This window comes from Protomyctophum parallelum (genome assembly GCF_964188405.1).
Source record: "Protomyctophum parallelum genome assembly, chromosome: 23".
Taxonomy (NCBI): Eukaryota; Metazoa; Chordata; class Actinopteri; order Myctophiformes; family Myctophidae; genus Protomyctophum; species Protomyctophum parallelum.
In genome coordinates, this window is record NC_139715.1 from 25,186,491 (window position 1) to 25,202,054 (window position 15,564).

At 45.5% G+C, this 15,564-nt stretch overlaps 1 protein-coding gene across 1 annotated transcript in view; it reads left to right on the forward strand.

Moving 5' to 3' along the window:
• The first annotated feature begins 7,268 nt into the window (after nt 1-7,268).
• Nucleotides 7,269-15,564, forward strand: part of LOC310854414 (target of Nesh-SH3-like) — a 58,854-nt gene continuing 50,558 nt past the window's right edge. Inside the window, exon 1 of the mRNA XM_083759050.1 lies at nt 7,269-7,486. Within this exon, the coding sequence (XP_083615176.1) occupies nt 7,420-7,486 (67 nt within the window). The 5' untranslated portion in view covers nt 7,269-7,419. The remainder of the gene's footprint in view (nt 7,487-15,564) is intronic.

Here is a 15,564-nt window from a genome sequence, read left to right on the forward strand (position 1 = left end):
CACTTTTACTTGAGTAAGAATTCCTCTACTGCTTTTTGGCGACGCCTCCATTTGTGAACGGAAGAGCCGTTCACAAATGGAACGCTGCACAGGGTCCTAAGGAGCACCATGTTGTGGTCCCACTGTATAGAAAGCTCTTTTTTTAATATTCAAATATTTTCATGATTCATCAGGAGCCTCGTGAAAATTATCTCTATGGAAAAGATACACTGTCTTCAAATACAGTGAAAATATTACTCAATGACAGCCAATGACTTATTTAACTTATTTTTTATGATGTCCTAGACTATTTTCTTTTTTAGATTTTTTTTTTTTAATAAAATAAAAAAATAGATATATAATGACGGTCTGAGCCTTTTGGCGCCCCCTGGTGGTGACGAAGGAGTTTTAATTGGGAACCAGCAATGTTTTGGCCTATACCCGAAACATGTTTTGGCCTACGCGGCCAAAACATGTTTTTGCATGACGTCGGGCACTTGGTTGTCCTTCTCCGACGCACCTGTCGTTTGTAGGTGTGCAAAAGCCTTGCTTTTTGTGGAAATCTATGAGAAAAAAAATGTATGGGCTTTCACTGCTATGCTCCGTTTAGTGGAACTCACGTTTTAGCAGAAGCGGTATTTATAAACTCAAATAATTATGAATCAGAGAAACCACATAGTTCATAATGTGCAGTGTTCAACTGGGTTTGTTCTCGTTTGTTGTTTATTGACAATCATATGATCTGCTAGTGTAGATGTTACTGTAATTGTAATGTATTGTTTCATGTTTATTTATTGTTTTAAGAACTAGAGAGACGTTTCTTTCATCAACCAATGAAGTCAGCAACCTGCTGGGCCGTGAGGGGTACTGCAAGTATAGTGCTCCAAATAATTGGCCAAAATATATATGAAACGATAGCTATTTATTTATGTTCATTGTTTATGTTGTTGTGAGTCCCACCCCTAAAAAAACTAAAACTAAAACTATGTTATTTTGGAATGAAGCTGTGTTGTTGTTTTGTGTGTGTGTGTGTGTGTGTGTGTGTGTGTGTGTGTGTGTGTGTGTGTGTGTGTGTGTGTGTGTGGGTGACACTGGGTGTGGGACCTGGGTGTGTGCACGTGTGTGTGTGTGTGTAGTGGAAACTTAGATTTACAATATTTAGGTATACTTTTACTTCACTTGAGTATCTCCAATACTTGCACGTGTCTGACTGTGTGTGTGAAGATAATGGTCCGTCATCAGGTCTCCTCTCTGTGGACAGATGGAGGATGGATCCACATGCAGGGCCCAAAGTACACCAGTGCTTTAACCATTCTGACCTGAGATCAGATTCTAAAAATGTCTATTACATCCTGACAGTTTAATTATTAACCCATTCTGACCTGAGATCAGATTCTAAAAGTGTCTTAGATTTTTCAAAAATAGCAGACCTACAAGCTCGTATCGCGCCACTCGGTGGCGCGATACGAGCTTGTAGATCTGCTATTTTTAAATAGCTAAAGCACGACATGATGCTAACACCAAAATGGGTGCCCGTTCAGAATGGGTTAAAGTATCTACGTATATTTGTTCAAGTACTGTAGCATATTAAGTAGCATTTTGAGTTATGTTTAATACTTTACTGGAGTATTTCCAATTTCCGATACTTCTACTCCACCACATCGGAGAGGCAAGTATTGTACTTTTACTCTGCATCAATTTTAGGAAAACTTTAGTTATGACTGTGAGTTACTCTGCAGATTTTCATTATTACAAAACGACCAGAGCGTGAAATGAAACCTTAATTTTACATGAATTTATTTAAGGGTCATTTGGTTACCAACTCGCCAACATTCAGCTGGGGACCAACCAGTGGTGGTCAACCAACGCTATTGCCGTACTCATTTAGACATACATGGGGACATAGTTGGTATTTGGAGTGGCTAGCATGCACCACTCAAAAACCATAATAATAAAAAAGATCAAATATATGATAGCATACATTTAAATAAAGTTGTGAAAATACAGAATAGCAAACAAAATAATGACAAAAACATAAAAAGGTTAAATCTGGAGAAGAACACGTGTTTTTGAAGTGTGTGTGTGTGTGTGTGTGTGTGTGTGTGTGTGTGTGTGTGTGTGTGTGTGTGTGTGTGAGAGAGAGAGATCATTCAACACTGTCCTATAAACACCCTGCATAGTAATGACAGACAGACAGACAGAAATGCCTAGAGTGTTTTTTTTCTCCTTTTTCCAATTTCAGTGTGAAACAAATAATGTTTGTTTGGTTAAAGATAGATATTGAAATGGTCTGACTCTATATTTTATATTTTAATAATAATAAAGGTTCTTCATATAAGCTAATTATAGGGTCCTGGTCTGACGGAAATAACGTGTAACTTTTGTATATCATTAAAAATTCATATTTTCTCCATGTGTGTGGTGTGCGGTGTGCACAGAATTCAAACGGTAGGATTGGTTATTGTCAAGGACAGTTCTTTCCTTTTCCATTTGTTTCTTTCAGCCATCGGGACTCGATCAGTCATTATTAGCTCTTTAATTAATTAATTGCAGCTGAGCCTCTGCCTTTGATGTCCGCTGACCGCTGTTCCCACTGATTGACAGGCTGAACTGCTGCTGTGTCAAGTCACACCAGAAGCTTTATATATTTTTTAATACATTTTTTATCCCACGATTTTGTAACCCATTTTTCACCCCTGTGTCAATCATCTAATGTGATCCTTGTTGCCCATATATGGGCAACAAGGGGAGTCTAGAGCAACGGACTTGATACCAGAAGCTTTATTGTGTTGGATTAAAATGCATCCAGCATTATGTTCTTAGTATCCAGTGTTGCTGGCTGCCTTAGAAAGCCTCGTCAGCTAGCCTGTGGCTTTTATTTTCGTTCGCATTCGCTCAAAAAGAAAACCTTATGGTTGGCAGAATCGCTTTGTTTAGTCTTCAGGCTATTATGAAGTCCAGAGGTATAAAAGTAAGTCATTCTTGGTTTGTTTTTGTCATAATTAATGCCATACCGTTAGACATGTTATGATTATGACCTGTACTTTCTCAAGAAATTCCGTGCAGGTGATTATTTTTGTATAGGTGTCAGAGTTTGAAAGCGCTGTTGCAAATCGCTACAGTCCTGTTCCTGACTGTACCACCTGTTTCTAAAAGTCACATAATGCAGGAGGCAGCCAGCAGGATGTTGCTTAACACAAAACGAGCGCTCTAGATTCAACATTTAAAAAAAGTATCTCTCTCTCTCTCTCTCTCTCTCTCTCTCTCATTGTTTTATAATTGCAGTGGATTACAGTAAGAATGCACATTGCACACGTAGGTCTACAAACGCACCCACCCCCTTCCAGGAGACCGGGTCAATTTGGTTCCATGGATGTTAGTGTGTGAGCACTTCTGCAGCTGAAGACAAAGAGACCTCTGTGTGTGTGTGTGTGTGTGTGTGTGTGTGTGTGCGTGCTATACTTGTAAGGAGGCCCTTTTGGTTAAACTTAAAGCGTTAGAGATACACTTTTTTTTGAGCGCTCGTGTCATGCAAAAACCGGCAGATCTACAAGCCCACAGCCTGTTGCGCTGTGACGCGTTGTGGCTGGGCTTGTAGATCTGCTATTCTCTGGCTTTAGGCTTCTCATAGGTCGTCCTCAGACGAGCCCTGCAGTCATCCCGGTTCTCCATACATCATAGCCTGGCTTCCAGCCTGATTGGCTGCGTTCCGCCGATCTGAAAATGTCAAAATGTTCGCAACCCATTTTCAGTACTGCACAAAACATTCTGGTTTTGGCACCCTTTAGAGACTTCTGAAGGGTTGGCTTCAGGGTCCAGTATATTCACTGCCGTATAGGAGAACAGACTCTAGCGTTGCGTAGAAGAAGCTGAGTTTAGTTTGACGGGGGAGGTTGGAGATCCATACACCTTCCTCACTTTAAGATCTTTCTCCGTTGAGTTGACCCATCATGAGCCCATACTTGAAGTCCTTGACTTCCATCAGAGCAGTGCCTCCTGTTAGAGGCAATGCTCCAATGGGATGTCACAGGTAATAACGTCAGTTTTCTTGGCATTCTCAGCCGGAGATCAAACTTGTCCACTGATGGCCTGGAGCTAGACTGGATGGAAGGGGGCTCGGCTGTCCCCTTGCAGTACCCCTGCCAAGATGTCAATTAAACTCCTCACTGTTGCCATCTGTGGTCACCTATACTGGGGTCACCTGCATTACTGAATCGATTATTGTTGACACTTGACAGTGACGCCACTGGATTGCAAGCTCCATTTTCCACAAATGTCTCGTGTGGTCATAATAGTCTCGACTCGCACAAAGCTCGTCTGGTCGGGCCAGTGAGTGCACAGGGTTTTAGTTGTGTGTGTATGCAAAATATTTAGGGAGGAAAGAAATGGACACGGTTGTTGTTACTGTTTCTTCTCCATCTTCATCCAGTGGCATACATGCATGGGTGCTGCTGCATGGGTGCTGCTCTGGCTGGCTGTGCAGTCTCATCTGACAGTGGTGTTCTGATTCTCTTTTGGGTGTTCTCTCTTTCCTGTGTGTGTGTGTGTGCGTGCGTGCGTGCAAGTGTGTGTTTACGCGCTGTGTGTAGTATTGTGCACGCGCTGCGTATAGTGTTTGCGTGTGTACATGCGTGTAGTGTGTGTAGTGCTGCGTGTCTTTTGTTTGTACAGTATGTATTGTATGTTGTGTGTGTGTGTGTGTGTGTGTGTGTGTGTGTGTGTGTGCATGTACATATGTATTGTGCATATGCTTCAAATAGCCAGTCTCTTGAGAGTCGCATTGATTCCTAAATGAATGCGAGGCAAGAGAAAAATAGATTTCTTCCATACGATGTGACTTTATATGTATTCCTTAACATCCCTGCAGCTCTCTGTGTGTGGAAAGGTAACATGTTGAAACGTGCTGGAGAATAAAGAATACTATGTAAACATTGTACACAAGCCGGCGGCGCAGCATGCTTAATCTTTCGAGGAGAGCACTGGAGAGGCGAGCTGGCTTAAAACTTTGACTGGCCGACTAGCACACACGCTGGTGCCATTAAATAATGTGGACTTCTATTGTTCTTTATATAATTAGCCCTAGTGACTGTCAGTCTGCTGTCTGTCTGTCAGACCGTCATGTTTGTGAACCATAGAATGCATGCATATAGGCATACAAGCACAAGCTGCGCGATACTCTGCTTTATTGCATGGCTTGGTTGAATGCTTGATTCTGATTGGTCAATCGCTGAATTCAGCGGTGAGTTATGTCTTGATAACAGACCGCTCCGCTCTATAACGCACCGCTGCCTAATCAAACCCTCTGAGCACCTGCTGCGCGGCTTTCGCCCCGCTTGATTTACTGCTGTTTCCAACATGACAGCCATGTAAACACACACACACAATGTCATTTACAGCTAAACATTGCTCTCAAAAAGGTTTTTGAAAACATTTGAGTGAGAAATAGACGAAGCAGTAAACCCGAAAATGGATTATATTTGATCAACTCATACTTCCTTGTTTTCCGACAGTGCTGCAGCCCTGCAGCTGGCCAGACGCAGCTGGCCAGACGCAGCCAGCGCCAACTCATGGAATACTTTTTTTGTTGTGTTTTGGGTCAATTTATTAATTTGTTAGGTAGCCATGTAATAAGCGGGATAATATCTGGCTAGGTGGTACCTTGCATGGTTTCCTCTGTGTGTGTGTGTGTGTGTGTGTGTGTGTGTGTGTGTGTGTGTGTGTGTCATTGTAAAGCGCCTTGGATAAATGTGGTATATAAATGCACCATTTACTATTTATTTGGCCTGTTGGGTATAGTGGCATCCCTTTTTCATTTTTTTCCTATAATTTTTAGCCCACGATTTTCCAACTCCACTTAGGGTACGGGCACTAATGACGTGGAGGAGAGAGCACGCCCCCCAGCGTCACGGGCCACCGTGAGGCGCCACTGTGAGGCGCCAGCGCTATACCGACTGGGCCACCGTGAGGCGCCACTGTGAGGCGACACCGCTATACCGACTGGGCCACCGTGAGGCGCCACTGTGAGGCGACACCGCTATACCGACTGGGCCACCGTGAGGCGCCACTGTGAGGCGACAGCGCTATACCGACTGGGCCACCGTGAGGCGCCACTGTGAGGCGACACCGCTATACCGACTGGGCCACCGTGAGGCGCCACTGTGAGGCGACACCGCTATACCGACTGGGCCACCGTGAGGCGCCACTGTGAGGCGACACCGCTATACCGACTGGGCCACCGTGAGGCGCCACTGTGAGGCGACACCGCTATACCGACTGGGCCACCGTGAGGCGCCACTGTGAGGCGACACCGCTATGCCGACTGGGCCACCGTGAGGCGCCACTGTGAGGCGCCAGCGCTATACCGACTGGGCCACCGTGAGGCGCCACTGTGAGGCGACACCGCTATACCGACTGGGCCACCGTGAGGCGCCACTGTGAGGCGACACCGCTATACCGACTGGGCCACCGTGAGGCGCCACTGTGAGGCGACACCGCTATACCGACTGGGCCACCGTGAGGCGCCACTGTGAGGCGACACCGCTATACCGACTGGGCCACCGTGAGGCGCCACTGTGAGGCGACACCGCTATACTGACTGGGCCACCGTGAGGCGACACCGCTATACCGACTGGGCCACCGTGAGGCGCCACTGTGAGGCGCCAGCGCTATACTGACTGGGCCACCGTGAGGCGACACCGCTATACTGACTGGGCCACCGTGAGGCGCCACTGTGAGGCGACACCGCTATACTGACTGGGCCACCGTGAGGCGACACCGCTATACCGACTGGGCCACCGTGAGGCGCCACTGTGAGGCGACACCGCTATACCGACTGGGCCACCGTGAGGCGCCACTGTGAGGCGACACCGCTATACCGACTGGGCCACCGTGCCATCCCTGTTTTAACCAGTATCTTGAAGACCTGAGTGAGTCATGCCTGTCTGTCTGTCTGTCTGTCTGTCTGTCTGTAAAGGAGGGAAGAAAAGAGAGAAGAAAAAACCTTGAAACACACGCATACAGAGAGAGAGAGATGGGGAGAGAGAGAGAGAGATTAGATCCCGCCTCCAGCATGGTGTGTGTGTTTGTGTGTGTGTGTGTGTGTGTGTGTGTGTGTGTGTGTGTGTGTGTGTGTGTGTGTGTGTGTGTGTGTGTGTGTGTGTGTGTGTGTGTGTGTGTGTGTGTGTGTGTGTGTGTGTGTGTGTGTGTGTGTGTGTGTGTATATATAAAAAGCTGTATTTTGAGCTGCAGTGACTTTGTAGCTGAACTAGTCTCTGCTGAGAAGTTGTTCTGGCTTCACTCTCTCTCACTCACACGTTTACCTAGCACACACACACACACTCTGCTGCACACCTATATGCACACAGACGCACACACACTACACAGACTAATTGAGGGTGTCTATTGGAGTCAGGTTTAGTGTAATTTAACAGTCTGTTCAACATGCATGCTTTCCACGTCGCTGTGTTGCTGTTGGTGTTGAGCTGCAGTGGCGCACAGAGAATCCCTGGTAAGATTTAAATTATAACTGTTTTATATAATACTGTACTGATGGCTGCTCTAATGCACAGAGAAACCCTGGTAAGATTTAAATTATAACTGTTTCATATAATACTGTAGCCTACTAATGGCTGCTCTAATCCACAGAGAGACCCTGGTAAGATTTAAATTATAACTGTTTTATGTACCTTTATCTATAATACTGTACTAATACACTGCGTGAAAAGAGGAGTTAACGGGCAATTACGGGCACTGTATTTTGCCCGTGAACCAAGTTCAGCGGGCATATACAGTTAATATACGGTAATATACATTTTGATGGTACAATTCGGAAGTTTACCGGAGTTTGTTGGAAAGTTTAACGGGAGTTTCCTGTAATATACACATCCATATTCCATTCCATTTCTGCGCAGTGAAAGCTGCCTTAATGCACTGAGACACACTGCTAAGATAATTATAGGCCTGTATGATAACGATCATGTATGCAGGTGCTGACATTAAGGGTTGCCCACCTGCCCTTGTCAGGTAAATGACACCTCTGGCCAGGTGGAGTATGGTTGCGCGTTGCCCAACCCTATATGTGCTCAATGGGGCATGAAGTGTGCGTTTGAGTGGAGGACGCACCTGTTTATAAACGCAACACGAGAGATCAGTCTTACACTATTGCTACACTTTACTGTGAGAACCCATAGTCATTTTCATGTGGGGGGGGTGAATTAGATTTTATGGGGTCCAGTTTCGAATTGCAGCCGTCCGTAGGTGCCCTTTGAGAGCGGATTTGAAGGAGTCAAGGGATTCACATGTCTTAATGACTGTTGGTAGGGCGTTCCACATTTTGGTGGCATAGGAGCGAAGTTTGTGCCGAATCTGGGTTGCACATGGTTTGATGCACTCCCTCTGGTGTTGTGGGTGTGGACTTCGTTAACATTAAGGAAGTATTTAGACAGGTACAGTACATGGGTATCTTGGTGGTGTATCGAATCTTTTGGACCAGACCCATTGCAAGATGCTGTACAACATGACCTGTATAGTCCTGTATACAACATGACCTGTATAGTCCTGTATACAACATGACCTGTATAGTCCTGTGTACAACATGACCTGTATAGTCCTGTATACAACATGACCTGTATAGTCCTGTACAACATGACCTGTATAGTCCTGTGTACAACATGACCTGTATAGTCCTGTATACAACATGGCCTGTATAGTCCTGTATACAACATGACCTGTATAGTCCTGTATACAACATGACCTGTATAGTCCTGTGTACAACATGACCTGTATAGTCCTGTATACAACATGACCTGTATAGTCCTGTATACAACATGACCTGTATAGTCCTGTGTACAACATGACCTGTATAGTCCTGTGTACAACATGACCTGTATAGTCCTGTATACAACATGACCTGTATAGTCCTATATACAACATGACCTGTATAGTCCTGTACAACATGACCTGTATAGTCCTGTATACAACATGACCTGTATAGTCCTGTATACAACATGACCTGTATAGTCCTGTATACAACATGACCTGTATAGTCCTGTGTACAACATGACCTGTATAGTCCTGTGTACAACATGACCTGTATAGTCCTGTATACAACATGACCTGTATAGTCCTGTATACAACATGACCTGTATAGTCCTGTATACAACATGACCTGAATAGTCCTATACAACATGACCTGTATAGTCCTGTATACAACATGACCTGTATAGTCCTGTATACAACATGACCTGTATAGTCCTGTATACAACATGACCTGTATAGTCCTGTATACAACATGACCTGTATAGTCCTGTATACAACATGACCTGTATAGTCCTGTACAACATGACCTGTATAGTCCTGTATACAACATGACCTGTATAGTCCTGTATACAACATGACCTGTATAGTCCTGTATACAACATGACCTGTATAGTCCTGTGTACAACATGACCTGTATAGTCCTGTATACAACATGACCTGTATAGTCCTGTATACAACATGACCTGTATAGTCCTGTGTACAACATGACCTGTATAGTCCTGTATACAACATGACCTGTATAGTCCTGTACAACATGACCTGTATAGTCCTGTACAACATGACCTGTATAGTACTGTATACAACATGACCTGTATAGTCCTGTATACAACATGACCTGTATAGTCCTGTACAACATGACCTGTATAGTCCTGTATACAACATGACCTGTATAGTCCTGTATACAACATGACCTGTATAGTCCTGTATACAACATGACCTGTATAGTCCTGTATACAACATGACCTGTATAGTCCTGTATACAACATGACCTGTATAGTCCTGTATACAACATGACCTGTATAGTCCTGTATACAACATGACCTGTATAGTCCTGTATACAACATGACCTGTATAGTCCTGTATACAACATGACCTGTATAGTCCTGTATACAACATGACCTGTATAGTCCTGTATACAACATGACCTGTATAGTCCTGTGTACAACATGACCTGTATAGTCCTGTATACAACATGACCTGTATAGTCCTGTGTACAACATGACCTGTATAGTCCTGTGTACAACATGACCTGTATAGTCCTGTACAACATGACCTGTATAGTCCTGTATACAACATGACCTGTATAGTCCTGTGTACAACATGACCTGTATAGTCCTGTACAACATGACCTGTATAGTCCTGTATACAACATGACCTGTATAGTCCTGTATACAACATGACCTGTATAGTCCTGTATACAACATGACCTGTATAGTCCTGTATACAACATGACCTGTATAGTCCTGTGTACAACATGACCTGTATAGTCCTGTATACAACATGACCTGTATAGTCCTGTATACAACATGACCTGTATAGTCCTGTATACAACATGACCTGTATAGTCCTGTATACAACATGACCTGTATAGTCCTGTATACAACATGACCTGTATAGTCCTGTGTACAACATGACCTGTATAGTCCTGTACAACATGACCTGTATAGTCCTGTATACAACATGACCTGTATAGTCCTGTATACAACATGACCTGTATAGTCCTGTATACAACATGACCTGTATAGTCCTGTATACAACATGACCTGTATAGTCCTGTGTACAACATGACCTGTATAGTCCTGTGTACAACATGACCTGTATAGTCCTGTACACAACATGACCTGTATAGTCCTGTACAACATGACCTGTATAGTCCTGTATACAACATGACCTGTATAGTCCTGTGTACAACATGACCTGTATAGTCCTGTATACAACATGACCTGTATAGTCCTGTGTACAACATGACCTGTATAGTCCTGTATACAACATGACCTGTATAGTCCTGTGTACAACATGACCTGTATAGTCCTGTATACAACATGACCTGTATAGTCCTGTACACAACATGACCTGTATAGTCCTGTGTACAACATGACCTGTATAGTCCTGTATACAACATGACCTGTATAGTCCTGTATACAACATGACCTGTATAGTCGTGTGTGTGTGTGTGTGTGTGTGTGTGTGTGTGTGTGTGTGTGTGTGTGTGTGTGTGTGTGTGTGTGTGTGTGTGTGTGTGTGTGTGTGTGTGTGTGTGTGTGTGTGTGTGTGTGTGTGTGTGTGTGTGTGTGTGTGTGCGTGCACGCTGCAATCAGCTACAGGTGTGTTTGCTTTTGAAGACAGATTAACAATTTATACAATGCAAAAAAAAGCCAAAAACTTTCTACAGAATTAATAAATATCAATAATAGAGAAAATTACAGATTGATTGGTGCGTGGAAATCAAAAAGTATCCAGAAGTACAAATACTCAAGTAAAGTGCAGGTGCTGAAATAATTTAATTACAGTACTTATTGTCAAATTGAGTCAGTGTTAATGAATGAAGGCTCTGTTCCATTCTGGTCAAACAGAGTCAGTGTTAATGATACGAATGAAGACTCTGTTCCATTCTGGTCAAACAGAGTCAGTGTTAATGATGCTAATGAAGGCTCTGTTCCATTCTGGTCAAACAGAGTCAGTGTTAATGATGCTAATGAAGGCTCTGTTCCATGCTGGTCAAACAGAGTGAGTGTTAATGATGCTAATGAAGGCTCTGTTCCATTCTGGTCAAACAGAGTCAGTGTTAATGATGCTATTGAAGGCTCTGTTCCATTCTGGTCAAACAGAGTCAGTGTTAATGATACTAATGAAGGCTCTGTTCCATTCTGGTCAAACAGAGTCAGTGTTAATGATGCTAATGAAGGCTCTGTTCCATTCTGGTCAAACAGAGTCAGTGTTAATGATGCTATTGAAGGCTCTGTTCCATTCTGGTCAAACAGAGTCAGTGTTAATGATACTAATGAAGGCTCTGTTCCATTCTGGTCAAACAGAGTCAGTGTTAATGATTCTATTGAAGGCTCTGTTCCATTCTGGTCAAACAGAGTCATGTTGAAACACTCTGCTACACCAGTGGGTCTCAAAGTGTGGTTCCTCAAGGGTGTTCCTAAATGGACCCTTACATGTCTGTAACTGTGAGAGTGTACTAATGGAACCAAATGGCCGCTGACATTACATGTCTGTAACTGTGAGAGTGTACTAATGGAACCAAATGGCCGCTGACATTACATGTCTGTAACTGTGAGAGTGTACTAATGGAACCAAATGGACGCTGACATTACATGTCTGTAACTGTGAGAGTGTATTAATGGAACCAAATGGACGCTGACATTACATGTCTGTAACTGTGAGAGTGTATTAATGGAACCAAATGGACGCTGACATTACATGTCTGTAACTGTGAGAGTGTACTAATGGAACCAAATGGCCGCTGACATTACATGTCTGTAACTGTGAGAGTGTACTAATGGAACCAAATGGCCGCTGACATTACATGTCTGTAACTGTGAGAGTGTACTAATGGAACCAAATGGACGCTGACATTACATGTCTGTAACTGTGAGAGTGTATTAATGGAACCAAATGGACGCTGACATTACATGTCTGTAACTGTGAGAGTGTACTAATGGAACCAAATGGACGCAGACATTACATGTCTGTAACTGTGAGAGTGTACTAATGGAACCAAATGGACGCTGACATTACAGGTCTGTAACTGTGAGAGTGTACAAATGGACGCTGACATTACAGGTCTATATCACTGAGAGTGTACAGAATGGAACCAAATTGAACCTTAGGCTACAGGTCTGTAACTCAGAGTGTGTACACATGGAACCAAATGAACCCTTACAGGTCAGTTTCCTTGCAGTTATGTGCGCACGCGCGCGCACGTGTGCGTGTGTGTGTGTGTGTACACAAGTACAATACACGCGCTGTGTGAGTGAGTGTGTCCTTGCAGAGCGACATGCAGTGTTGAAATAACATGACCTCATATGGAAGCACTGAGAGAGAAAGACATACAGAGAGAGAGAGATGCATTGTGTGTGTGTGTGTGTGCGTGTGTGTGCGCGTGTGTGTGTGTGTGTGTGTGTGTGTGTGTGTGTGTGTGTGTGTGTGTGTGTGTGTGTGTGTGTGTGTGTGTGTTTGTTGCATGCGTAATTGTGTGCACATGTGCTCCTGGTGTGTACTGTACTGTGTGTGTGTGTGTGCGCGTAACAGTGTTTTTTTACCCCACTTATTTTTTACTGTCCTCTACAAATATTTACTGTTACAACCAACATACCTCACTTTATTAGTTACACACACACGTGCGCGCGCGCACACACACACACACACACACACACACACACACACACACACACACACACGTTGTGATCAACAGAGAGACGATTTGTCCACAGCCGTGAGGCAGGTCAGACCCCCAGCGTGAGGCAGGTGGGGGTCAGACCCCCAGTGTGAGGCAGGTGGGGGTCAGACCCACAGCGTGAGGCAGGTCGGACCCCCAGAGTGAGGCAGGTCGGACCCCCAGCGTGAGGCAGGTCGGACCCCCAGCGTGAGGCAGGTGGGGGTCAGACCCCCAGCGTGAGGCAGGTGGGGGTCAGACCCCCAGCGTGAGGCAGGTGGGGGTCAGACCCCCAGCGTGAGGCAGGTGGGGGTCGGACCCCCAGCGTGAGGCAGGTGGGGGTCAGACCCCCAGCGTGAGGCAGGTGGGGGTCAGACCCCCAGAGTGAGGCAGGTGGGGGTCAGACCCCCAGAGTGAGGCAGGTGGGGGTCAGACCCCCAGAGTGAGGCAGGTGGGGGTCAGACCCCCAGCGTGAGGCAGGTGGGGGTCAGACCCCCAGCGTGAGGCAGGTGGGGGTCAGACCCCCAGCGTGAGGCAGGTGGGGGTCTGACCCCCAGAGTGAGGCAGGTGGGGGTCGGACCCCCAGCGTGAGGCAGGTGGGGGTCAGACCCCCAGAGTGAGGCAGGTGGGGGTCGGACCCCCAGCGTGAGGCAGGTGGGGGTCAGACCCCCAGAGTGAGGCAGGTGGGGGTCGGACCCCCAGCGTGAGGCAGGTCGGACCCCCAATGTGAGGCAGGTCGGACCCCCAGCGTGAGGCAGGTCAGACCCCCAGCGTGAGGCAGGTTGGACCCCCAGCGTGAGGCAGGTCGGACCCCCAGCGTGAGGCAGGTCGGACCCCCAGCGTGAGGCAGGTCAGACCCCCAGCGTGAGGCAGGTCAGACCCCCAGCGTGGGGTCCACGAACCCTCTGACCAGTTGTGTTATCTCTCACACGAGCGCACACGCACACAGAGAAATAATGGTGTCAACTACAACCAAAACTGGTTTGCTGGAAGGACTGCATGGTTCTATAAAGAACCATGCCCTAATAATTACAACTGTAAAAATGTTCTCTGCACCATATGAGGAACCATTCACTAAATAAAGAAGAACCATTTAAACACCATTACTTTTTTTGTGTGTACAATTTAAAAAACAGTGATAAACATGAGAGGTTTATAAGCTGTTTGAGCCAATAGTGCACGAGTGAATGTGCGTGTTAGTGAAGAAGATATCCAAAGCGCCCTCCTGCTCATAAAAGTCTGTCGTTAAACTGCTCCATTATAACTACCCCCTTTAATGTGGGTGTGGGTGCAGATATAGATAGATAGATAGATAGATTCTTTATTTTTGTGTCATGCACCAAAGGCGCCCAGCCCACATGGACTTACAGGACACACCATATCATTGCTTCAATATTGCATTGTGTACAAGAAACATATTTACACAAACAAAGCATTTTGCCTTTTTTCCCACGCTTTGCATAAAAAGTCTGCTAAAGCAAAAATACCTTTCCTAAAACAAAATTCCAGTTTTTCATAGTCCTCTAACCAGATATATTAAGCATGCATTTGCAGTGTGCTTCAACATGATCAGCAAGCTCGCACACAAGAAGGCGCTGCTCATGCCGACAGCCGACGCTGGCAGCTATATCAGGAAGAGAGGCGTTGGGCCTGGCCTGGCCTGGCCTTCTAGCGCTGTGTCCGTCCACAGTGGCCCATGATGGGACCAGCTACGCTACCGCGAGCGCCTTGCCACTGGACGGCAATCCGGGAGTGGACTGGGAACTTTGTTTCCTCTGCTGTTCCAGCCCGGGACATGCCCGCGGACTGGTTGGTTTTGAACTTAGGATGCCTAACCCAATAATGCGAAATCTCTCTTGGAAGAGCCACCCATCGACAAATATAATATACGTCAACCTTCCCCGTGTTTCTTCACTGGTCCGATCCAGAAGAACACAGTTTGCCGGCCACTGCTATACACAGAGCTAACCATGAGGTTATATCTTCCCTTCTTCTCTGGAGTCCTGCCTCAAAGCAGACCAGAGGTAGAAAGCTGTCGTTCCCTGATGTCATCGCTCGGGACACATGCATCAGTAAGCAGGAAATGGGGATGCCAATAAAGGACCGGGAAGTCTTGCGTGGCATTGTGAAATCCATGAAAAATGACGATGATGAACCCAAAACAGGTTGTTTGTTGACCTGCTCACGTAGTCAGAAGAAGCGCAGCGGTGGTCTCAGCTGTGCAGGTTACACATCTGCTCCTCGTTAAAGAACAACAGCCTGATTGTCTAATTACCACCTCATTAAGTTATAACGAGCTGATCGTCTAATTACCACCTCGTTAAGAAGTTACAACGGGCTGGTCATCTAATAGAGGTTTAGTGCACGATGACATCATCATCATACCC